Source organism: Epargyreus clarus, unplaced genomic scaffold, assembly GCF_041222505.1.
Source record: "Epargyreus clarus isolate Ecla_fem2 unplaced genomic scaffold, WU_Ecla_fem_2.2 ptg000006l, whole genome shotgun sequence".
Classification (NCBI taxonomy): Eukaryota; Metazoa; Arthropoda; class Insecta; order Lepidoptera; family Hesperiidae; genus Epargyreus; species Epargyreus clarus.
Genome location: NW_027332214.1, coordinates 4,934,765 through 4,961,607, shown reverse-complemented (window position 1 = coordinate 4,961,607; position 26,843 = coordinate 4,934,765). Strand labels below are relative to the sequence as shown.

General features: G+C 33.8%; 5 protein-coding genes across 5 annotated transcripts; 3 read left to right on the top strand and 2 right to left on the bottom strand.

Annotated features, from left to right (window-relative positions):
* Window positions 1-92: 92 nt before the first annotated feature.
* LOC140742759 (optic atrophy 3 protein homolog) lies at window positions 93-2,452 on the bottom strand. Its single transcript, XM_073073747.1, has 4 exons — window positions 2,163-2,452; window positions 1,907-2,075; window positions 1,325-1,467; window positions 93-1,236 (listed from the first exon to the last, which is right to left on the bottom strand). Exons 1-4 carry the CDS (start codon window positions 2,302-2,304, stop codon window positions 884-886), a joined length of 807 nt encoding a protein of 268 aa, XP_072929848.1. The 5' UTR covers window positions 2,305-2,452; the 3' UTR covers window positions 93-883.
* Window positions 2,453-3,102: 650 nt separating this feature from the next.
* On the top strand, window positions 3,103-5,027 carry LOC140742758 (CDAN1-interacting nuclease 1). The gene is made up of 5 exons (XM_073073746.1): window positions 3,103-3,506; window positions 3,768-3,920; window positions 4,139-4,283; window positions 4,467-4,516; window positions 4,614-5,027. Exons 1-5 carry the CDS (start codon window positions 3,379-3,381, stop codon window positions 4,990-4,992), a joined length of 855 nt encoding a protein of 284 aa, XP_072929847.1. The 5' UTR covers window positions 3,103-3,378; the 3' UTR covers window positions 4,993-5,027.
* Window positions 5,028-5,658: 631 nt separating this feature from the next.
* On the top strand, window positions 5,659-7,336 carry RpS29 (ribosomal protein S29). The gene is made up of 3 exons (XM_073073745.1): window positions 5,659-5,820; window positions 5,908-6,007; window positions 7,289-7,336. Exons 1-3 carry the CDS (start codon window positions 5,759-5,761, stop codon window positions 7,295-7,297), a joined length of 171 nt encoding a protein of 56 aa, XP_072929846.1. The 5' UTR covers window positions 5,659-5,758; the 3' UTR covers window positions 7,298-7,336.
* A 99-nt stretch (window positions 7,337-7,435) lies between these two features.
* Window positions 7,436-26,546, bottom strand: LOC140742754 (uncharacterized). Its single transcript, XM_073073744.1, has 7 exons — window positions 26,336-26,546; window positions 14,312-14,480; window positions 10,902-11,161; window positions 9,710-9,889; window positions 8,459-8,647; window positions 7,921-8,099; window positions 7,436-7,561 (listed from the first exon to the last, which is right to left on the bottom strand). Exons 1-7 carry the CDS (start codon window positions 26,391-26,393, stop codon window positions 7,550-7,552), a joined length of 1,047 nt encoding a protein of 348 aa, XP_072929845.1. The 5' UTR covers window positions 26,394-26,546; the 3' UTR covers window positions 7,436-7,549.
* Window positions 14,769-15,347, top strand: LOC140742755 (NADH dehydrogenase [ubiquinone] 1 alpha subcomplex subunit 8). The gene has a single exon (XM_083058990.1). The coding sequence runs from the start codon at window positions 14,784-14,786 to the stop codon at window positions 15,321-15,323; it is 540 nt and encodes a 179-aa protein (XP_082915116.1). The 5' UTR covers window positions 14,769-14,783; the 3' UTR covers window positions 15,324-15,347.
* Window positions 26,547-26,843: the final 297 nt, after the last annotated feature.

Below are 26,843 nucleotides of genomic sequence, written 5' to 3'. Positions count from 1 at the left end.
GTCTGATATTAATTTAGTATTAGCAATTAATTTTAAAAAGGATTACTTTTGCCGTATGCAGCTAAAGGTAATAGGAGAGAAAAAATCCAAGATTGTCTGAAGTATGTATTGACAATACTTATAACTAAGAACATTTTATACATAACTCTTTAATGGGATTAAACATACCAACTTCCTGTATACAATTTTCACATTGACTACATATTACTAGTATCCTAAATAATATGAAGTGTTAAGCAGATTAGAGAAACAAAAGAAAGCAAGGTACCTTTCGGCATCTTTACATATAGTTTCAGTTTCCTTTTAGAAGCTAGGGATCATAGATTAGTAAAGATTACTCACACCTAACAAGAAAATGTACCCAGTTTTGAGAATTGAAATAGTTGCGTAAAAAAGTTTTGCCACGTCTCCGTGCTAAAATGTCCCTAAAATATTGGAATTAATTATTTATTTATTATGTAAATTACACAGTATTCGTTATTTAATCGTAAATTTTCTCTAAAAATGTTTTTTATTTGTCAAGAATTCAAAAAAAGAACTTACTAATAAGCCGTTTGTGGCTTCATTCAATTTCAAGGTGACAAAGTATCTTTACTAATCTATGCTAGGAATTAACAAATTTACTTTCATCTGACTTTATGGTTAATACTGAGCCCAATACAGTAATATCAACCAATAGGGCTAACACCCACTATCCACTCTTGTAAAAATAACTTTATATAATATGCTACAAAAAATACACAATTTAACAAAATTCGAAACACTAATGTTGAACACAAAATATACAAATGCTGTACACTTGTTCTAAGAACAAATAACGATGAGGCTACTAATAAATTAATTTTATAATACATTGTAATTGTGACATTTATTTTAACAAGAATTAAAATAGACTCCTGAAAGTGCTTTCTATATTACTCAAAGCTTCTGAAAGAACTGCTGGTTGATATTTAGTTTGCTGTTGTTTGGGAGTGTGTTCAACGGTTTGTTTAATTTTGGGTTCATCTGTATGTTTGAAAAAGGAGCTGAAGACATCCATTTGGATGTAATTGAGTGATTTCAGAATTAATCCCTTGTCTGGGTATGGTGTAGTTGTTATGGGGCTGCTGTAATATTTCATGTGGACGTTTTGTGGGATTACTGGTGTTGGTAATGGTACTACTCCAGCTGGCGGAGGAGATGGTCCAGAGGGTGCACTTGGGGGTGGCTGTGGTGGTAGAATTGGCTTTTTACCTCCTGAAATAATAAAAAAAATATGAGATTAATTTACTCTAAGTATCACATAATATTTATAGATATAATTAGGACTATAATTTCAACGAACCCAAAGCAAGAACTGCTCTCTCCATTTCCCTAAGCTGTGTTTGTTGCTTTTGTACAGTAAAGTAGAGATCTGTTATTGTTGATGTAATATGATTCATTTCTTCTTCCCTCTTGGCTTCTTTTGCAGCCTCCTTCTTACTTTGCCTGTTGGAAAAAGTCCTTTATTAATACATTATATATCATCTGTGGACATATTACAAGTTTTTAAGGAAATATCAACTGTATACATAGTGGCTTAGTATTCACATATAAATTCTAGTCTTAAGTGTAGTAAGTAAAGTGCCTGAAAGCATAATCATTGATAGAAAACATAGAAATAAGAGTTTATGTGCTTGAATTTATGCAGTCATTACAGTGCTTCACTGATCAGAAGTGAATAACTGATAAAAAGTTATATTTCTACAGGTTCATGCATATAATTCTTTTCATGTATCCATAGATTATAGACTGGCCAGAAAATATATTTTCAAAATAAATAGCAGGCAAGAAGAAGAGGTTGAAGACAAATATAAATCATAATGGCTACCACAGATGGTACATCATTTTAATTAATATTATACGGATGCTTTTAGGTAGTACTTGCCTATTATATTCAATGATAAGCAGACCAGCTCCTATGACAAAGATGACAGTTTCACCAAGCAAGTTGGCACCAAGTTCAATTGCCATTTCCTGGCTCAGTACTGGAATGTTTACTGGTTTACCCAAGTTTAAGATCCACATTTTTGCCTTCACCTCGCACCAGTTATAAACTGTAAAATAACCATTTTTTAAAGAATCAATGACAAGGACAAATGATAGTATTAAACTGTTGAGTAATATTTTGAAAAGGCACATACACTGAGCTGGTGGCATACAGACGTACGTCCTGAAGAATGGACTATTTTTGGCTCGTTCTTTGCAAGCATTTGCAATCGGTTTGCTTATCTGCTTCACTAACAAAACCGACAATTTTGCAATAGGAAATGCACCGACCACCATTGTGTACAAAAATATTAACTAAAAGCTTACTAAGCAACTATTTTCGGTGGGATAATTAAATTGTTCGTTCGTTTTGCGAATACGTAACTTGAATCATAACAATACATGGATCCAATTCGATTCATTTGATTACTAATTTTTGACATCCATGTCATTTGAAAAACTTTATGTTCCTAGCCTTTGATTCTTAACTTTTGGAAATACTTTTTTGTCATTTTGATAACTTTAGGTGTAATTTATTGATACTACTATCCTCTTTGAGTAAGCGGTTACCCATGGATAGTTTTCTGGAAAATTTGGAGCCATTGAAAGGTTTCCATTTTTTTTCAGAATATAAGAAAGGGAAATATACTGTCGTTTTTTTTTGTAAAACATTGTGAAGGTGGTAGAACCCTTTGTGGTTCGACTCTGGCGGCACCACCGCCACACCTATTTCTACCTAATAACTGCAGTGTTAGGTGCTGCTGTGTACCGGTTTGAAGGGTGTGGTAAGGGAGAAAGACTTTTCCGAGGCATTCCAGCTTAGTCCTCAGGAGTAGCGGCGCATCTGTGGCCGACCTCAGGTAGGAATATCTAATCCTATCTGGGGTTTATTACAGATGTCCATGGGCGGCAGTAGCCACTTACCATCAGGTGGACTGCATGCTCGTCTGCTACTCTTATATTATAAAAAAAAAAAAATCTCTAAGCTATCTGTCCTTAACCATAGATATATTATAATAAGGATAATATATCTATGGTTCTTAACCATAAAGAGAAAAAGTCATGAACTTGACAATGACAATTGACATGAATCAATAAATCATGAATTCAGCTTCAGCATAAAGTCACAAAAATAAAATCTTGGAGGAGGAAGAATACTGAATAAGCAACTGAAATTGTAAAATAATAAACATTTTACAATTTAAAATTCAGCTATTGCAATTTTGTCATTATTATTAATTTGAGATAATATATATTTCAAATGATAAAATTAAATCTTTGAGAGTGATAAGTAATAATAGAAAGTGCTACATTCGTATGTTTTGAACTTTTGATTTCTTAAAATTATCAAATATATTAAGAAAAAAAATCATGTCAGAGTCAGACACGCAGATCAAACCGATGCCGGTAAAGCTTTATAATGCGATTGTTGAGGACTTCAGTAAATTTACAACATTCAGCCGAAAAGCAGAAAACGAGCTTCGGAAGAAATATAATGAGTATGTTTCTCATGTTTTTCTATTTATTTACGAGTGTTTTGCGTTGTCGTTCATATATTTGCGATAAACATATGAGGCGTTCCTACATTCCCTTAGAAATCTTCCGTTGGCTGACTTACATCCAGCCATCATCCACTCACCCTTTCACCGAACTGCTTCATGCTCGAAATACGTGTGGCGGTTGTAACTCCCTGGAACCTTTTCAAATTTGATTCTAAATTGAGTTAAAAATGTATACTCAAGTTATTTATTTTGTTTCAGTTTGCCGTCAGGTACATTAGGGAGCATTATATCACTGTTAGTGCAAAGATCTATGAAGCAGAGTTACAGGAAGTCACCAGTTATATCCAGCAAGTACTATGACTTGTATGAAGCACTCATGCGGGACAAGAAAAAAGGAGATGTTATTTTACAGTCAGTATTTTATGTTTTTTTTATTGACTGTATATTATGATTCTGCTTATTAATTTGAGATTAAACAGAAATATATTTTAATCCTTTATTTTGCTACTTATTTATGTATCATATAAGCTTTTTCTAGGCATTTTTAATCTACTCTTTATTATTAATTTCAGTAATTTCTATCTTTACTTTTCCTGCACATATTAAAAAAAGTTGTCATACTTTTTCAGGTTAGCAGATAGCCAAGGCATCAGTCCATCACTATTTGCCAGATCCCTACTTCAGAATCTGTATTCTGATTCCACAGCTGTAAAGAAGTATCTAAAGGACACCACATTGATTGAGAATAGAGATATGGCATATCAAATTTTTATTGTAAGTTCCTTATTTGGTACTATACAAAGAATTATAAAATCAATTTTCAAAAATCCTTTTGAAGAAAGGGTTATTGCTCAATTGGTAGTAATAAAATAGTTTTCACACATAGTTTCAGATCATAAGATAGACTTTGTGAGAGCTTACATTTAGTGCTTATTTATAATTTCTTTATTCTTTCAGGCTATCATGAATGACAATCAGTATGGTCCTTATGCAGATATAATCAAACAGTGAGTATTTTTGAAAAAAAATTATAATTACTAGAAGCATGAAAAATAGAAACAAATTTTTTTCTATACAATTACTGAACAAGATATACATTTTCAGGTCAATAGGTTTGGAGTATGAGCTGCGGTTAGAAAGGGAATTGAGACTGATGAACATAACTTTTTCGGACGAAAACGTTCTTAGGGCACGTGGATATGATAAGACACCAGATTTTAAGCTTGAAGTTCCAATAGCTGTGGATGGCTATATTATTAATTGGATTGAAAGTAAAGCTCTGTTTGGAGATGAAGAAAACCATTCGGGGTACTTGAAGGAGCAACTTCTATGCTACTGGAATAGATTTGGACCAGGCTTAGTCATATATTGGTTTGGTTATCTAGAAACCTTGGAATCTACACCTGAAGTAAACAACATGTTTATTTTACGTACAAGCTTTCCGAGTAAGAGCAGTATTACTCAATATATTGTAGATGAATAAAAGTTGGAAAATACAGCTGCATGCTATTGAAAAAGTTTGTTTGTTTTTATTATTCATTGACCTATTACTTTAGTTCATATGTGTATTCCTATTACGACAAATCTGTTTAGATATGAGTCATGCTTCGTACCCTCGCTGTATATATACATTTGCATAGGTGGATAAAAAGGGTGCCTCTAGTTTGAAGCGTACGGTGCTCTGGTCACGCTGCGACACTTAAATTAAATGAGGCGTTCTAAGTTAATTAATCTTCAAGGGTAGCAATGCAATGTTACCCAACCTTAGGTAGGTTCAATCCTAATCAGAGAGAGGATATTGCCTGTAATGCAGTTACTACTTCCAGCGAATATTATTTTAGGAAACTCATTACACCCGGGATTCGTATCTAGATCATTGGATCATACCAGTATATAATAATACTCTATGGATCATACTATACTATACTTGGGGGATAAAATTCATACTCTGTTTATTAATTATGTACTCAAGTTAATTATTGGATTATTTAAATATATTTGATTTATGCCAAGTTATTTAAGTAAAGTTTAATCTTCATAGACAAATCAAGTTTTCCGAGTCAATATTGTCTTATGAGCCTTAGTCTACTGTGTGCCTGCCACACATATTTAGCGGGAATGTAACAGGGCAACACTTTGAAGTTGAATGTCATTGATCTCATACCTTGTCAAACCTTTCTTTTCTATCTGTGCGATCGCCATTTTGGACGTTTTCCGTCGTTGCTGACGAAAAATTACCGATTTTCACAATGGGTCACGCAAATATCTGGTACTCCCACCCTCGTAAATACGGGCAGGGATCCCGCTCATGGTACGTATAACTTAATACACCATAAGAGAGCTAAAAACAGATCAGTGAAGTGTGGTTATAAACACGTGTTTTTGTGCTTTATTTCAGCCGCGCCTGCTCCAACAGACACGGACTTATTCGCAAATATGGCCTGAACATCTGCCGACAGTGCTTCAGAGAATACGCTCACGATATCGGATTCAAGAAGGTAATTAAGTTTATCGTAAACTTACGTTTTCCGCCATTTCCTACTTTCTTATTTTGCTAACCAAAGCTTATCATAAAAGTCTTAATTTTTGATCGAGATTTTGAGGAATATAACAGTAATAACAGCTTAACGGCTGTAAGGTCATAGTCATGTTATCAAGGGCCTTCTGGTGATTCTTTCAGACACTTAAATATACCAGCTTGTCATTACTACTTTAGTGTACAATTATTTTTTTAAGGTACAACAATAATTAATACATCTTTTATGGCAAATGATCACAATTTACCTCTAAAACCATTAAATTGAATTGCGTAGAGTATTTAAACGTTTAAATGCCACCTATGATATAAAGAAATGGCTAATGGTTTATTGAATATGAAATGTTTGCTTTACTCGCATACTTAGAAGTCTGGAGAATTATTTGTGGCCTTTTATTAAACCTGTCCAGTATTTATATTATTACATCCAACATGTACTAGATTTTTTTATAAGTCATACTATCAGGCCTCACAGATGTTGTTTGGCTTGTTTTGGTCAGCAGTAATTTGGGAGCCCAACAGGGAGCCAGACTAAGATATGGGAGATACCTTACACCCTGTAGAGTGATAGTCTGATAGTGTCACTTATGATAATGAAGCAGTTCCTAGCAGGGATCCTAAGGGGGGAAATTTGGCTTTTCCTTTAGTTTGTGATACATCATTACTTCCCAGGGACGAATAAGAAAACCCCCTCGAATCGAAGAATATCACACAATCTACACAATCATATAGGTTCAAAATGATGTTCGAGTTTGTACACATTTAGCATTGTGGACTCCCCTACTATAGCATGCATAAGTTTCATTTCTTCATTACGTTTGAGTTCTTTGGTTTGGTCCTGTGTGGGTTGACATTGAAAAAATATAAATTAGAGTCTTTAAATAACTCAACTAATAACAAAAAAAAATGTAATATATATTGTGTGCTACTGGTACCGTGTGATACCGTGTAGATGACATTTTATTAATAATTCCTATATAATATAACTATATCTATTGCCTACCATGTCATTTCATTTTATATGTAAACATATATAGTTTAATAAGGTTTCTGTTTTGTAAATATTTTATTCCCTATTCTAATTAATTGTTTGATACACATAATTTAAGTTCAATGCAAATGAAATTTTTGCAGTGAAACATATTATTCAATTGAACAAGGTCATGTTACCAAATAAATAACTGCTTAATTAAAATTTCAATATTATGATAATTATATTAAATTGTTATTCTTTTTGTTTCAGCTGGACTAAATGTTTGGAGATTTAGGTTAATAAATTTTTAAAATGTAATATTTCTTTTTATGTTCCACAACCTCCTATTGTATCAATTTTCTTTATATAAAAATCAGCTACAAAAAACAGAATGAAAGGCAAAATAAAAAGACAAAATAAATTAAATAATATATTAGTTTGAGAAAAGTATAAAATTACAAAAATAATAATACATTAACATAATTTACAATTTACAACTATTACATTCTACACAACACCAGAGCCCTGAAGTTATCCAAATCTCTGAAAACAAAAATACATAACATACATAAATAATTTTCCTTAGTAGTTTTCATACCTATATCATTTTATTGGTATTTTCAGTAAAACAATCAAATTTATTATTTAAAAGAAAATATTCAAACTTATTAAACTTCTTGAAAGTCTTCATAGTTCAACACCACTGGCACTACTGTTTCTGTTTTACAATATCAGTGTTAATAATAGTCCTACTTCTATGGTACGGGATAGACACTAGGCTTTCAAACTTTGTACTTAGAAATAGTGACGCATCTGTTACCTATCTCAGGTAGGACTATAGTACTAACTGGAATTCATTATAATAACTACAATAAAATCGTGAAATACATTATTAACTATACCTGCGTAACACCAGCGAGGAAGGAGAATAGACTTCTCTGCGGAGGGCGACAGTGTTTCTTGCCGCCCTCGGCGCAGCACAGGTTGGGGAAGCAGTCCACGCTAGAAGTGCACCGCTGTGGGAAAGCATCGAACTGGGGTGGCGGCGTGCACTGTAGATACTGCTCGAACATTCGCACCGCTGGAATACACACAATAAAATATTAAATAAAAGTATTTATTACATATCTAACAACAATATATATACTGTATTTATTAAATTTTCAAATATGATTGCTAATACTAAGCTTTTTAACTACCTACAGAACACTTAAATGCTCCTTTGTTTTAAGTGACCAGGCAGACTTAATTATATGAGATCTTAGTATCTAGGAATAGAAAAGTATATATTCATTATAGATTGCATTGTATGACTATATTTTGTAGAAAACAACCTTAAATTTGCAAAGTAACAATTCCTGACTCCAAGAAGAAAACAGCTGATAATTATGATTGTAATCTACAAACAACTGATTTTCTTAAAAAAACAAAACTACATACGGGCTTCAATCCTGTTAGCAACAGGCACCAAGTCGAGCCTGGCGCGTGCTGTGCGGCAGTAAGACCGCGTGCCGTCGGGGCAGCACACACGCGGCCAACAGTCTGAGTCTGTCTTACACGACTGCACCTCGAACAACAACTCTCCTAGCGGAGCCGCCGGGCACTCCCGAGGAATCACACCTAGGATTGCTGGTGAAAAAAATAATTAATTAGAGTCTAATCTAAGTCTAAATTAGAGTGTAACTAAGTTGAATCATCATCATCATCAACCCATTACTGTCCCACTGCTGGGAACGGGTCACCTCTCATTATGAGAAGGATTAGGTCATAGTCCACCGCGCTGGCCAAGTGCGTATTGGTAGGATTCACATACATTTGAGATATATTTCTTTTTTTATGAATCTCTCAGATATGCAGGTCTACTCGCGATGTTTTCCTTCACCGTTTAGCAAGTAATAATTAATTTCTTATACGCACATAACTTTGAAAAATCAGAGGTGCCTGCTTGGGATTTCAACCCCGGACCCCTCGATCGGGAGGCCGAGTTTCTTAACTACTAGACTATCACTGCTTAAGTGCTTACGTTGAATCATAAATCCATTATTGTCTTACTTAGAGCTACTGTAAGCTCACGGTGGAACGTTACGAAACAAAATAGATACATATCGCTACGAAGGTTTATTGAATTTATTTCTTTTGGTTAGTTGTTAAAATTAAAAGCAAAGTGAGAAATTAGATCTTTAGCCTTATGTTAACATGTTCTCGTACTTATCATAGATTTTATCTAAGCAATTTGCTCTGCATTAGAAAATCTAATGGATAGTTTCCTAATTAAAACTGCTTATCAGGTAAATGGGTTAATTTAAGTATTTTAAAATGCGTTTCTTACTGTACATACAGCCTTATCTGTATACTTATTAGCCTTGATGCCTACTCTTAAAAATTTACCTTGTGTAATTTAGAAAGTTTCAGAAAAAGCTGTAACGTGTGACTAACTCAGACACTTATATTGCTTTATTTGTATCTTAATTGATTTTTGAATTTGTAATAACACTAATAACTTACACATTCCGAAATTAACAACAAATGTGATTATAAAATGAGGTTTTATTATATTTGAAACTAAAGTTAAATTTTATCCGGTGTTGAGTATGTTTATAGATGTCTATGAGTGGCAGTTGCCACTTGCCTACCATCGAATGAACTGTATACTTGTTTGCTACTTTATAAAATTAGAAAAAGTATTCATACGTTGATGGTTTTGTTCTGCTGCTTTGGGTCTTGGCGCTGGAACTCCTTTTACGCAACGTCCGTCGCAGCAAACTTCTCCTGGTCCACTGCTGATGCGGCACTGTGAGTTGTTTTCACACGGAATCGGGAACAATACTATTGGCGCCGGCGCTTTCGGACACACCAGCTTCTGATTCTTGCCTGCGTTTCGATTTGTTACATTTAAGTACATATGACAACAGTAATTGTTGCGTTACTTCTTACATCAGAAAATTACGCAAGCGTAATCGGCATTATCAGATTGAGTTCAACGCCAAAAGGTTTCTCTATATCAGTGACCAATGTTTTCGACAACTACTATAACGTTGAAGTTGGTAGCAGCTATAACAATTTAATTTGAGCATTTACTCGTAATAATATAATAAGTAGAAAAAATACTTTGCGAGGAATTTTCTTTTCTTCATAGCGAGATTGCAGTAGGTAGATATCTATCTACCTAGGTAGGTTAGGTACACACTTAGTACATCTGACTATGGTAGAGTGAAACTAGTGGTATAATAATTAATTGACCTGTAATTCTATTTTGCTTTTAATTTTACGGTTGAACGATCTTTACAAAATATTTTTATGATTATTTTTGACGAAAGTAAAATACCCACAGGCGACAAGTGTTGTATAAAATGAAAGTAAATGCATTGTCAGGCTTTCGAAATTGTCAGTAAGTTAAGTTATTACCTGAGAAAGTTGTTGTTATTAAAATAAAAATTCAAGGACCTCCATTACACCTCTTTATGAAATAAGGAATTCGGTAGAAAAGTTTATTTAAAGCATCATCCAATTTGTAAATCTACAGGGATTCGGAAATAGGGATAGCGCATTTACATTAAAGCTGATAGACAGCTGCTGATTGTCAGCGTGCGTATCGTTGTTTCCTACTTTTCTATCGATAAGTGTTCAACGTTCCTTTACACAGAATCGACAATTCGAAATTATTCTACGCGTAAAGTCCACTACGCGTAGGTACTTAGTACCTATTGTTACGAGTACCATGCATTTCAAGTTCACACATCGCTGGCACTCAACGACTGGCCATACGTATGCGCTAGTTCGAAGACGCACTTAATATCAATTGTACTGCAAAACTATAACTAAAATATAACTCAGTTGCTTCTCACTTCTCACCTTATGAATAAAAGAAATTTCAAATACACACCGATCTTTTCAGCGTTGGCTTTCACAGCTGGGGCTGGCTGTATGGGCAGCAACTGTAAGAAAGGTCGCGGCGGCTCCGTGGTCGTCGTCGGCTTCGGCGTGGTCGTGGTCGTGGTCGTAGTGGTCGAGCTGGTGGTACTTGGAGTTGTTGTAGTTGTCGTTGTAGTAGTGGTAGTGGTGGAGGTGGTAGTGCTGGTTGTGGAAGTGCTAGTGCTGGAACTACTCAACTCGCCTACGCTACTGCTCGTCTCCTCGTTGGGTCTAAAACGATGCCCGCAATACCAACGATGAGTGAACGTTTAAGTCTAATTTACATTGTAAAATGATGGTGGTCAAAATTCTATAATATATTTATTAACTTATCAGCAGATACTAATGTCACATTTTGATATTTTTGGTAATCAATTGGTTTCAAATGTGGAAATCAGTTTTCTCCATTTTTTGTTAGTATTGTAACTATATTTTAAAATTATTTTAATTTTTATATTAACTCTTCATCAGAGTAATGTAAATTAGACTTGAAACTTGTATCTTACTAAATCTTTGTAAACCCCGTAAGTCAACCAGCTTTGGTAAGACACAAGTTTTAGAAGCTAAGGAAGCAGCTATTTAAGTATCTACGACGAATACGTTAGCACATGATTATCTTGATGTAGTATGATGTGCAGATGCAGGTACCTAATACAACAAAAAGTATGGTGAAATATTCAAATCAGTTACGATTGGTTAATCACGAAACATTTAAACATAGAAGACAATATGAAAAACTGGTAAATGGTAAGTAAGAGCAAGTATTCTCTCGAATTAAATTAGTTTAACGTTATATATCTCACTAGCTGACCCGGCAAACTTTGTACCGCCTCAAAATCTACAATATTTATCAAATATATTTCATATAAAATATAGCCTATGTTACTCGTGGATAATGTAGCTTTCAAATGGTGAAAGAATTATTAAAATCGGTCTAGTAGTTTTTGAGCATTACAATCAAACAAACAAACAAAGTTTTCCTCTTTATAATATTAGTATAGATAAGTACTAAATTAAAATCAAATGTAAATACCCAGAATACTTGCTTCTTTTCTCATTTGCCCAGTTCTTTACAATTTTTGTGCAATTTTAAAACAATAAAAAGTTTTATTTTTGTAAATTTAGTTAAGTAAGTTTACAAAAATAAAAGTAAATAATAAGTTTACATGTTAAGAATTTCGAAAATACATTATAGAATTGTATAACATGTAAAATGTTTTTTTTTTGTAATTTAGAATTGGGTAATTTGTAGGAGTGTGAATAAGCATTAGGTAAATAGGATCGTACCTTATGCCTAAAGTCAGCTCCTTAAAACTTTTGTTTAAGCTTAAAAATCCGTCGTATGAAAATGTCCTAAGAGCATACAATTTTAATAATAATGAAATCTTTATTGACCGAGTAAATAAAACTGTGTCAAGTTAGTAATTGATATTGTAATGTTTATATATTTATTATTTTTCAGACTATAATTACATGTATGCGTTTGTAGTAATAAGTTTGCTACATTGTTGTAATTCAATGTGTTGCTGTAATTTATTTTTATTACCGTAACTAATTTATTAATTTATTCTGTTCTAATTTATACGCTCATTTATAAAAGATGTTTAAACTTATCCAGTACTACGTTAAACGGGACTATACGCCTTTCATAATGTTATTTGGTAAAGAAATATCTCCTGCCAGCTAACATGGTTATAAATGGAGAGCGATTATGACGGATAGTTTCCGTTGGGAGCTTGTTTGTATGTGAATTACTTAGAAAACTTCACTAGCATGATTCAGAAATAACAGCGGCGCCATCTCTTGACAGGTTAAGAAAAGTTTCCAAAACTTCTGACGCTTCAAAATTTGTTTCATATTCGATATTTTGCATAAAGCACTAGACCTTGTATACAAATCTTTATGATTTATGTAATGATAATGATAACTTTAAATTTAAATTAATTTCAAAAGACGTTTTAATCTAACGATTACATTTTAATAATTTGTGCTTGCTGTATAACGCTTACCTAAGTGAATTTAATTAATGAGTTCTCATATAGGCAGGAACTAGTTCTAGTAGTGGCTCTATACTAGCTAACTTTTTATGCTACTCCAAACTAGATTTGCAGAACCTACTACTTAGGTACAGTTTTATTCACCCTGTCAATATTATTCCACCAAATTTCGCAAGTGAATATCTTTTTAATGATGATTATGCTATACATTTTTCTAAGGTAACATTAACAAAGAGTATTTATATAATAATATTATGTTTCTTAATTACTCGTGTGTTGCGGATGGTAAATTATTATGAAACTAAACTGTAGTGTGTTGGCCTTAACCTGTACCCTAACCGCTCACTTTTGCAACTCGTTTAAAATTACTTATTACTGTTATTTATTCAAAACATGATTTTTCTTGCATTTTTATTTTTATGTCAAGACTTTTAAGTGTAAGTAACACTTAGTGTAAGACGCGATTTGGCCTAATTTGAAATATACCTAATATTGAACAGATCTACAAAGTGCCAATGTAATTTACAAGTTACTTAATTTTAACGATAAGAAATCTATAGTACCTAGTAGAAAAGGCTGTCATTATCACATTTATAAATATTTTCTATTGAAAAAACGAACCAGTAGCATGCATCAACTCTTATTACTGTAGCAAAAAGTAAAGTCCTATTGAGGATATTAGAAAATTATTAACTATCGATTACATAACACGCGTTTTAGAAAGGTGAAGAAAGTTTAATTTTCAGTAAAGTACCTATATGAGGAAACGATATGAGTTAATTAGAAGCGTTGATTGAACTAAACTCTAATAAAGTCGTATGTCAGTATCAAGAAAACAGGTAGCGATATAAACTTTCCTTCTTTAGTTTAAAAGTATATACTGACTGACGGTTAGTGACGCAACACCACTACACCACATCTATTTGTCAATCGAAACATAGGACCATTTTCCTTATGTTTATTATTTATGTAATTATATCATACTTATAATAATGTAACAATTTTAACTGCGAAAAAAGGTTGTTTATTTGTCGCGTATATTTTAGTTCGATCTTACATAAATTGTTATTTACAGGATATGTTGGAATTAAATTTGATTTTTTACCTTCTCTACTTAACTATGTACCTAAGTAGTTAAGGCACGCCAACACAATGAAGTTAGTATCATTTGTATCACTATTTTATTCTGAAGCACTATGTGCCAGATTACACTAGGTCAGTTCAACAGATTTATCATTCGTCTTATTGACTAGTTATAGACACTTTTATTGTCATTATTTACGTTATTAACATAGGTATTATACACGTCAATGCGTTTATCGCCCCTGTAATACTATCGGACCGACCTAATTGTAACTGGCACGAAACCTACACGGATACTCACCGCTTGAGCGCAGTAGCCGATGCAACACCCTTCGTGCAAAAACCTTTGCAGCAAAGGTGTTGATTGCCCATAACCTTACATTCGTTGTGTTTTTTACAAGGCAAAGGGAATAGGTCCAACCACCCGCTGCTGGTGCGAACAGCGGGACATGCTAAGGATTGACATTCACCTGTAAAACAAAAAAATATATAAGGAAATACCCAAATAGGCCAATCTGTAAATAAACTAATAAAGTTGCACACTGGCCGATAAATTTCGAAATGAATTGCAAAACACATCATACTCGGCATAGCCATCAGAGTGCATCTATGCATCAGTCATTCAACAGTCAAATAAGTCTATAAATGTCACTATAATTACCTACCAATCTCTATTTGAGTGTTTATTACGCTATTTCGTAAAATATTTATAATCATCTTACTTAAGATCATATTACTGTTAACTGACTTTGGGTTATTTAAATCCAAACACTATGGTAATACCTAAAGGAGTAAATTTGCCTGAATTTGCCACATTGACTGTGCCAGAGGTGAATTTGTCGACGGCAACCCTCATGTCAGCAGCGCCTTACGTCGGTAAGTCTTGCGAAAGCATTAACAACGAATTTATGTTGTGTCGGCAAGAGTTAAATGACCCGCGACTTTGCATAGATCTCGGAAAGAAGGTGACAGCCTGTACTATGCAGCTATTTCAGAAAATAAAGGCAAATTGTCTCCATGAGTTCAATCAATACGCAAACTGTATTGATAAGAGCAGTGGTGATTTCTCTTTTTCTAAGTGCCGTAAGACACAAGCGATTTTTGACAATTGTATGCAAGAAAAATGCTGTATGGGCCGTCCGGATTTCGGATACTTTTGTCGCGCGAGGATACATAAAAGCCGCAGTCCTGCCCCGACTGCTCCTCCTTGTCCGTGCCAGCCAAAAGTTCCTGACCCGACACCGTCGTTGCCGGATTGCAAGCCACGACCACCAGCACGCTTCTCCAGCCGCCTCTTTTGGATAACGGAATAAATTGCATATCGCGCTCTCCATCTGCTTAATGTATTTACCTTCCGTAATTAAAGTAAATAAAACTAATTATATATCTACACGTAATAATATCTTTTAACCGTACCATGCATTATTATATTATAGTTCCGCACAAGATAATGAATAAACGAATGAATTATTTACACAATTTATGACGTTAGACGAAAAATTATTTTATGGGTAAATCATAGTTACATAAGTGAAACACTTCAGTATATTTTTAATTTATTGTCGACAACATAATTCCAAGCAATCTTAAACCAGAATCGTGATTCACTCGTCTTTCTGTAATAAGACCACAATAGAATATCCGGCGGATTTCATTACATTTTAAAATGTTAATTCACGATGTTTTTGTTCTGTTGTCTCTACTCTTGTATATAGGTAGATTATTTCCCAAACCTGTCTAGTCTAGACTTCTAGAGCATACTCTATCAGTCTTTCATTGTAGGTAAATGCATGGTTTATTTGTATAGTTTACAGTGTAATTTGACTACTGTTCCGAGAAAGTGTATGCATCGACTGCATGTTGTGCAATAAAAAATAGAGACCGTATGCTCGGCACAGCTTAATTTAAACAAAATGTCAGAGCTGTTACTCATCCAATTGGTTGTGCTAGATCTCGCCAAATATCGCTAAACTCGACAGGTATATCATCGACATAAAGTTCAAGTGTCTTTACCAGTTCCACTTTCAGCGTAGAATTGTGCCTGACCGACCTCTTGCAAGTGGTTTTTCAGCGACGCCGGTGTTTCTTTTACAACAACAAGAACCTGATGAAATCACACGCCTTTTGTTAAATAAAAATCATAATAAGTAAGTAAGTATGGGTGCTGTTTGAGAGAGCGGCGTCCGTCGAGCCGGCACGACGAAGGTCAACGAAAATGCACCGTTAAGTGGGCAAACTACCCGCAGTGTCGCAACGTAAATGCCTCTAGTACGGATTAGATTATTCTAATTACACGAGCCGTACTATACCGGTACGTAATAATTCCACGGTACTTTGGCCGCTAAAATTTTTCGGTCAATTTTTATTTTAGCCCCATTCATGAAATCCGGTCGTAATTCTTACAATTCATTGATTTATAGTTGATCGACGAATACTTCATTTCCGACAATAGGTTGAGCTGTTTTAAATTTTAAATCAACCATACTTTATTGATAACAGTGATGTAATAAATATTGTGTACTTTTATACCATAGATTAGTAAAGATTACTCACTCCTAACAAGAAAATGTACCCAGTTTTGAGAATTGAAATAGTTGCGTAAAAAAGTTTTGCCACGTCTCCGTGCTAAAATGTCCATTAAATATTTGAAATAATTATTTATTTATTACCTAAATTACGTAATTATTACGTAAATTAGCTATTTATTCGTAAATTTTCTCTAAAAATGTTTTTATTTGTCAAGGATTCAAAAAAAGAACTTACTAAAATAAGCCGTTTGTGGTTTCATTCAATTTCAAGGCGGCGAAGTATCTTTACTAATCTGTGTTTTATACCATAAACAACACTAAGTATACTCGTACTTACAAAACACAGAAATCTACAATGCTGACGAGACGATTTCAATAATCTGTAATAACTACGACTTTGGGTAGACATTTATTTTGGTATTACTTAATAATTTAATCTATTCTTTTTTTCCTGCAAAAGTTCGAAATTTCACAAATTCTAGTATGCAAAAATTATGTTCAGTTAGCAAATCATTCGATAAATTTACAAGTGGCAACCATAAGATGAAATTAATGCTCGTATTATAAAACCGATACAGGTACCTATACCTACCTACTTAAAAACGATAAAGCAAAACCAACAAGACTGCTCGTAAAACCTAACATGTAGGTACAAATTTATAGATATTAAATTGTCGTGCTGAAAGTTGAAACGGACAGTAATCTGATTTAATTATTCGATAAGTACAAATATAAGCCGTTTCTACCTTGGTAAACGCAAGGTCAATTAATGTTAAATATAGTTATTTTAAATATCATATAACTAAGTAATTAAATAAATGACAGTAGGTATACATACGAATCTATCTACCTTTAAATCTGACACCTTAATCAAAACTTTGTTTTACGTTAAATATATATTACGACATATCACCAAAATCGATGTTGTATTATGCGTATCTACGTAACTTGCAATAATCTTAAAGTTGTTTATTCAGATCAGTGGTACGGTCAACAAGAACCGCTTATTATATAAGAAGGAAACACTGTTTTGAAAAGTCGATGACTCATATGCAACAACTGGTCACATCCTTAAAAATCCAGCTCAGACTAAAGTAAAAGTAACACAACGCACCCGGTTCAAGTTCTTGGGTTGTATATTTATGAGGTTTGTTGCGGTAATACCTTCATTGGGGTAAAACCAAAGATATTCAAGTATTTAGTAGCAACAGACCGGATATGGAGAGGAAAAGTACAATCCACGACTTACCATTAGGTCGTAAGTCCATCTGAAATATATGTCAACTTACAATCAATTCGAGTTGGTTTTAGTGTGAAGCGGAAGGATTGGTTTTGTCTGAAAGTCTTGACACTGGCCACCATATATTTAATCTGTCCGATTTTTACTTAACAAAGATCGAAATCTTTTAAAATCAACAACATCATACATAGGTAGAAAATGTCCATGGCGTGGTGTAAACTGTCGCCAATTTTAAAATAAGTAATTTATAATTTCAGTTTTACTCAGTTCGCATATTATTATTATAAGCTAAATAATAAGGCATTTCGACTTATGTGTGTGCGGAAATTAACTTACCTACTCATAACTCTCAACGTAGACTTAGATTTTTCGTTTCTACACCTATTAATGTGCTCTACAATTACAGCCTTGCACTTGAATCTTCTTGTCTTTTATCTGAATATCTTAAGCATGCAAATATTTCAACCAGTTTAACATTTGTACTACGGAAACAGTTCCCTGTATTTTAAGATAAATCGACCTAAGTTATTTACGTAATACGTAACTTAATTATAATACGACAGTACAAATGAAAATGTATACAAACAAGATGACTTTTTCGCCCCTATGTGGTGCTTTTTACCAAAACGGTTGCTGAACACTGACCTTATCACTCTTAGAGAAGACGCGTGCCCAGCAGTGGGACAGTAGTCAGTAAGCAATTGTTTTTCGACGACGAACGATATTATTAGCATTGTTAGGTCAATATATATATTTTTTAAATATAGGAGTAGCAGACGAGCAAGCAGTCCACCTGATGGTAAGTGGCTACTGCCGCCCATGGACATCTGTAATCAAACCCAGATAGGATTAGATATTCCTACCTGAGTTCGGCCACAGATGTGCCGCTACCCCTGAGGACTAAGCTGGAACGCCTCGGAAAAGTCTGTCTCCCTTACCACACCCTTCAAACCGGAACACAGCAGCGCCTAACACTGCTGTTATTAGGTAGAAATAGGTGTGGCGGTGGCGTCGTCGGAGTCGAACCACAAAGGGTTCTACCACCTACTATATGATGTGCCATTTACGTACGTACGAGTACCATTTTCAAGATATCATTGGCCCTTGTTTTGTATAACGCTTTGGTTTTTATAGATTTCGAACCTTGTGCCGAATCTAGTTACAATGACTTACTATTTAGATGGACGAGGTATTTATGACTAATCGTTTCGTTACTTTACGCAATTATACCAACAGATTTGTTCCGAGTATTCTGGCACAGTTTTCGCCAGATGACCTACATGCATTATTTAAAACTGCAGGCAACAAACTGCACAATGTACAGTCATTGTAATTTGACATCTACTTATATCAACATTTTGGTTTGCAAATGAAATGAGTTGTCGCCTTTAATGATAAATATAATTGGAACAGTAGTCTGATATTTTAAGACGCTTTTATTAGCTTGGGTTGTATGTATGTATGTATGTATATACGTAACAGAGTAACGTGCTTTTCGAAAACTGATAAATGGAGCACCCTACGCCTTTTCACAATTATACTATTTACTGTTCCTTAATTGATTCCTACATTGGAAATTATTTTCTACTTTTTAGTTGATTTTATCATAAAAGCGTGTTTTTTAGTTTTTTGAACTATATTTATTTATATAAACAAATAAATTATTAATAAACTATTATTTGTGTAACGTTGAGGGAACCATTGTGCCTAGGTGTTTATATGTACTCTAACATATTAGGTATGCGAAAACTATCAAGCCCATGGCCATCTTGGTAAGCTGTAGAATATACCCTACCCATTCTAAAAACAGACTTGTGTCCAGCCGAAGGATATATTCATCATCTAAATGCCATTTAGCTACCAATATAATGTACTTTTTGTAGAAATAGTAAATTGGCAATTTATGTTCATTATGTTATATACAGCAGTATGCATCTGTTGATAGCTCCAAATTGTGTCACTTAGTTGGGTATGTCAATCCATCCCACATTAAGTGGACAATTCCGCCCATGGACATTGGACATAATTATGTTGATCCTATCTGAAGTCAATTTGTCGCTACCTTAAGACTGAGACTATACGTCTCATATAAATATTATGCTTTCCAAACTACACATAAAGCAATCACTGCTGCATAAGACACCAATAGATTCGGCAGTGATGCAGCCACAATCGTACCACAAATAAGTCAAACTTAAGTAGGTATATAGCTCAGAAGACTTAGTCATATTGTCTAAGCTAAACATTTTTTTATTATTTGTATATAAGAAAAATAATTAGACCAAGGATAGAACCTGGAACTCCGCGTGGCAAACAACTAGTCACGTGGATGCGTAGTCCGTACTTTGCTTTCGACACTTGCTTTAATGAATGCTTCGTGCATTCACATTGGACCCAAATAACTAATCTTTCAAATGTATTCATATACCTATTATATACGCTCTGTTGACATTACATATAGCGTGACGCAATAACTACATTCAGTAAATATTTTATAATAAGACTAATCTACGATTTATATTTCGCTTATATGTATAAGCTAGGTGGCATACCTAAGTAGGTAGATAGATTTTGAGAAAATTAAATGATAAGAACGGCCCAATATCCGTACAGTACATATACAAAATATACAGATGCTTCACCCACTACATACACACACTAGGCCTTAGTGAAATTCAGCTTTCCATTCTGAGTTTTGAACCCTAGTCACGTAACTACTTCTATTTTTTTAAATGGACCTACAACGTATTAAAAATTAATTAAAAAATTAATCATAATTTGCTATTAACGAAAATTCCAGAGAGTTCTTTAAAAATAATCTATTAATCTGCACTTGGCCAGCGTGGACGACTACTCACTCACTCTGAGAGGAGATATATGCCCAGCAGGGATTATAAAAGTTTGACGACGTAATTTGTTACTACATTTTTACACATGAAAAGAAAATTACAGTTTTATATTTATAAAACAAAAAAGCATTATTAAATTTGCAACTGTGGAGGGGTGTGGATTTATTTGTCTTGTGAAAGGTTGTTCTTTTTCGGTTCAGGGTTAAGTAAACTGTAAGTGACCGGAACAAATACTTTTAGCATTAATAATTTTTGTAAGTAATAAATTATCCAAGAATAATATAATTGTTATGCAAAAATATAAGTGAGGGAACGACAGCCTGACAACTGTAGTCAGTGACAAAAATGAATTATATAAGAAACAATTAACAGAATTTACGAGATAATTGTTATACTATCGTTTAATTGACATTACATATAACATCTGAAAAAGCTTACTGTATGTAATGTCTGACGTATTGCGTAATGAATCAGTATAAATAAGGAAAAAACCGTTCAGTACCTCTTTCTCTTTTACCTCGCAAGGAATTTTCTTTTTTCTTATAGCTTTTGTTTGAGCTGTTTGGTCGCTATCCACATTTGATGAGCTTTAGTGTAAATAGTATAAAAAATCAAATTATCATTAGTGATTTAGATGAATTCGCCCACTTAAGGAACCTTAGGTAGTCTTTATGAATTGTGATTGCATGCGCAAGATGTCGTTGATGTCTTTTATAGGCCCGTAGGATCTCTTCGATTATTTTAATTAAAAAAGCGCGTTATTGAAGGTTTCTAAATTATTAAAGATACATTTTTACAATTTATATAATATTATATTATATTACACACGAGCGTGTGCATGTGTGTGTGTGTGTGTGCGAATATTCAGCTACTCTCACATACACCATGTGATAGTAGCAAGCTGGCTGATCGTAAAATCGTCTTTAAGGCGTGCAAAATTTGTTAAAACTTATCTATTACTACTTTTTGTTTTTAAATTGTCACATTATTGTAATTTTGCAATGAAGAATAATGAATTTCATTCTTGACGGAAGTAGTTCCGAATGTTTACGAAAACGTCCCAAAGTAGAATATTCTTCACTCAGTTCTACGCACAAACAAATATTTCATGGATATTTGAATCCCAAATACTTCTAGGTATATAGCACACAACACCAAGACAATGTGGACCCAATGTCCTTGTATGTCATATCTGTAACAATATCGCTTTATGCTAATATTTGAACGGAATTAAATACCTTTGGTCCTAGCATTTAAAACTCTGGTACAAACTGGTTCCCTTTATCCGCACAGTAACTGATTTTTTTGTGAAGGGCACTATTAAAAATATTATTCATAATCATACTTAATTGATATTTACTTTAGTTTTTATAGCCTACCTTATGACTAATTGGTTTTTCGGGAGCGGCTCTAACCAATGGACTTCAAAACTCCATTTGTTGATTATTTTTTCAGGTCCGTTATTAATAACTTTTCTGAAGCATCCTCGTTGTACCCACGACAAAATCGGTAAGAGCGGTTATTTCGTCTCACCGGTTCGGCTGCGGAGTCCTCTTTCTTCCACCTTGACTACAACAAGCCATCTGTCAAGGTTTCTGATTCGCAACGGTGACGCCGATTACAATGTGCATAAAGTAGGCCAGAATCCTTCAACGGTATATCACAGAGCAAAAGATTTGTTTGTTCTTTTATCAGGTCAATAAGTATATACATAGTTACCAACGGCTTGCCTGCTCTAGCATATTTAAAACGTGTGATACATTTTTGGAATAATCCGTTAATTAAATTCAAGAAAATTGAAAGGGAATCACAGAAGATCGAAAGGGAAGACAGAGATCTTGCTGTATTACCCACACATTATTAAGTATAATTTTATGTATGTTTTGCCAATATTATGCTCTCATATCCTCCTTTTTGATTTCGTTTTAACTCTAACCGATGAGGCTTCTAAAATGCTTTTTATAAAATTTTAAATACGATAATTGTTCAGTACCTAACTGATAGTTGGCAGAATCTATTGATTAACAGTGATAATAGCTGATCCATTTCATGAAGAGGTTGGACAAAGTAATGACTTTGTCTAACAACTTTATGAAATAGCTCGCTTAGCTCTTAATCTGATGATGCAAAAAGTACTTAGATAGATATAGGTATTAGGTACTCTAGATTGCTAATCTATTAGTAGATAGGTACCAATGATTCTGTTGTGATTAAGTTAGGTTTAAAACTACTTTACAACAATCCCTTACCAATAGGTTCTGTTATTCTAAAGCTTTCCGTTTATTTATTAACTGTAAATGTTATAGACATTGTATCAGTAAAAATTACCAATCATAGACACTGAGTACAGTCCCACTGCTGGGCACGGGTCTCCTCTCATAATGAGAAGGATTAGGCCATAGTCCACCGCGCTGGCCAAGTGCATATTGGTAGACTTCACATACCTTTGAGATTATTTTTTTATAAATCTCTCTGATATGCAGGTTTTCTCACGATGTCTTCCTTCACCGTTTAGCAAGTGATAATTAATTTCTAATACGCACATAACTTTGAAAACTCAGAGGTGCGTGCCTAGGATTTGAACCTCAGACCCCTCGATCTAGAGGCCGAGTTTCTTAACCACTAGGCTATCATTTACGGTTAGAGGACTAAAACCAAAGAACGCCCAACCATATAGGTAGTAATTTCTTCTGTTTCCTAACAAAACTATTTTATTTGACGAACAAAGGAGATTGATAATAACTTTTGCTTTAATTACCAAATTAACTATACCATCTATAACTACGAATTATCTTAGGCAATTACGGTTTTTATTATTCAATCCGATACTTAGGTACCTGTTACGTTTATGCGGTATATTGCGTACTTTAGTGCTGTAAGTTGTTATATAATTTACACAACTTATAATATACCTACTTACAATGTGGGCTACAAAAAAAGCACATGCTTTCAATGACTCACTTTAATCTTGCAAGCGGTAGAGATTTATAGGAAGATAAATGTATCTTATTCCGTAATAATAGGAAAATCCAATTAGAAAAACAAAGGCAATCTTAGACTTTATTATATTTGTATCAACTTCTATTTTAAAGCAATAAGAAGAATTACTTATCTCATTTAAAGAAAAAATGCTAAAATATGCTCGTATGTTATGCTAATTGCTATACTTGTATGCAAATCGTGCTTAGGTAGCACAGCGAGAGCATACTTCAAATCGCTATTACATATCGGACAGGATACGCGTTAACACGTTTGTAGAAAGCTCTGATGATGAAATTGTACCGGCTGTTTTTTTAGAACTTCTAGAAAGCTCGGAAATGTTAAGCTTAAGGTGGTGCAACCCTTTGTGTTTCCACAAAGGAGGCACCATCGTTACACCTATTTTTGCGTGATAGCAGCAGTGGTAAGCGCAGCTATGATCCGGTTTCGAACGTATGGTAAGGGAAATATAGTACTTTTCATTATATGTATGTTAATATTTGTCATTTATTAGTTGGTGTACAATAAAGCATTTTTGTATTGTATTGTATTGTATTGTATATAGGTACTCGTCCGAGGCGTCCCAATTCTGGGTTAGTAACGCATCTGTGGCCTACCTGAGTAGGCATCTGATCTTAAATAGGGTTGAATATAGATGACCGCGGGCGGAGGTTGACTGTACGCTCGTTTTCTACTTCTATATTATGAAAAATCCGTATAGGTACTTATTCTTAATGTCCTACAAGTGTACCTATATCCATTTCATTCAGTTAGAGTCCGTTGTTACATAACCTGATAATATACTTAATCTTCTCAGAAAATCCGATGCCATAATCATGACAGCATAACTATCTTTTGAATGGTAGAACAATACGACGGTCTGCACTAATCTTAAAGTGCTCACTAGATCAGGGTTTCTCAAAGTTGGGTACAATGTACTCGTATTAATACGTAACAGTGTCCTTGTGGTAGTTATCTATCCCAGTAAAAACAAAATGTCTACCAAATTCACTCAATTTGCGATAAGAAATAAGCACAACGATTACACTAATTAATAACGTACAGTTATTACTATTTTCAATTGTATCCCTTATAAAACGTCTATTTTTATTTCTTTATATAAACTTAACTTATATAACTTTAACTTTTTAATATAGGTTGCATTGATTTAAAATCTAATAGGGGAGCATAGAGGTAAAAGTTTGAGAAACCATGCTCAAGATTGTCAGTTAACTTAAGTACTCGGGAAACAATTTTAAAATAAGTTGTTTCCGAGAAATCGCTAAAGATACACACGTAATAGGTTGTAAAGGAAGTTGCAAGGAAAAGCTAACAGACACGACAAGCGACAAAAAACTTTCAAATGAGGGCAGTGATTGCGATATGTACCTATGTTTACTTTACCCTTCAAGGTTTGCTTCCAATCAGCCCTTATTTCACTGTCATGACCATTTAAATATAGGTACCTACATACCTATTTTTATATTTGGACAAGATATTAATTAATAATCACGTGGTTACGATATAATTATACTTTATCGGTGTTATTATGCGTTACTCAATCCAAACTAAAGAGCTTTTGTTCGCAATCATTATTGTCAATGTAAAAACCGTTTAATTTAAACTGTCAACTGCTAATCCTTTCTAGGTCTATGTGTGAATATCTTGCATTCCTGAAGTGCTTGTTAATCATCTAGACCTTTTCCTTATAACAGTAAGAGACACTAATCTTAATTATTTTTTTACGTCAGAAGTTCTCCTTTCACACGGCATAGATATAGGAGACTTTATAATATACTTTTCACATCTTACCAAATTTGAATACATGCACGTTTTGATCACGTCAATGAAAGGTTTGTCTGTCCGGGATTCGAATCCGGATATGGTGATAATTGCGCAACGCCGGTCTACTAATCATAATTTTGCAATGGTTAAGAATGTCTTATGACGCGAATCTGGAAGCCCAAGATCAAGTTTTGTAAGCTGAAATACGGAATGCATACGTATGTCCCTTTTTACAGTAGGTAGCTACAATTCCTCATATTTAAAAAAAACTGCCTTTTACACAGTTATTAATTAAATATCTAGGTTTAAAGGCAGACTCATATTACCACATATTGGCATATATGAAACGAGTGAGATTGGCATCTCACGTATTTTATACATAGATTTCTTAAAATATCTCGTGAATTAAGGCATATTTAATTAATTTTTGGCCACCATTAATATTTTTTACAGAAAAAAATAATAACAAAGGTATTTGCGTGATTGTACACGAATAATATAAATTCTTTTTATGTAATAAATATTAGCAGTTATAATAAATTTGACCGACTTTCCAGCCTAGATTACAATGACACTGAAATAATCTAAAGGATCATAAAATATTTAGGTACTAAGTAAAGTACCACAAAGTTTCACTTTGGTGTCATAAAAACTCATCGGGATAACGAAATATTGCAAAAAATAATAAAACCAACGACATTTTGCTATGTTAAGATTTCAAACTACGATGGCAATGATTTGGGCAATGCTAAGCTTGCTTAATTACCCACTGAGGTATAGCTAAAACAAAACTTAATGAAAGAGGCAGATTATAAAATTTATTTACAACGGAAGAAAATTAAAAATTGTTGGATTAATTTAAAATTAAAGTGTAAATAAAATAACACATTTATTTAAAGTTGAAAAATACTACACTTAATAGAAAGATAGAAATAGGGACTTACCAGACTGAAAAAACCCGACCACTAAAACAAATAATATTAAGACATTGAACGGTTGCATTTTATGCAACTTTGAGATAGTCAGTTTTAATAGTTTAATATCACAGTAGATCACAAGTTGAATGGCACTGGTATGCTATGTTGTGAGCGTCGCCCGAAGCACTGTACCCACGAGAGCTGATGGTGGCGAGTGGCTGCGCCCGCTCGCTCGTTGCATAAGTACCGGCCACTGTTGATACAGATTATCATTTGGCGGACACCAAAAGCAACACTTTCGCTGTATTTTACTGATTTACTGTTCGATTATCTACCTGCACCATTTTGAGGGCGTCAATCAACTCGACCGTTATATCACGCTTAATGAGCACGTAAATGGTCGAAAAAGGTCATTTTAAATCATTATAAGAATCAGAACAATATGATGTTTCAATAAGTAAGAAACAAGTAAATGAATATCTTTGATTTTTTTCCAATTTTATAAAAAGTTACCATAAATTTTCTCTGGGTTTTC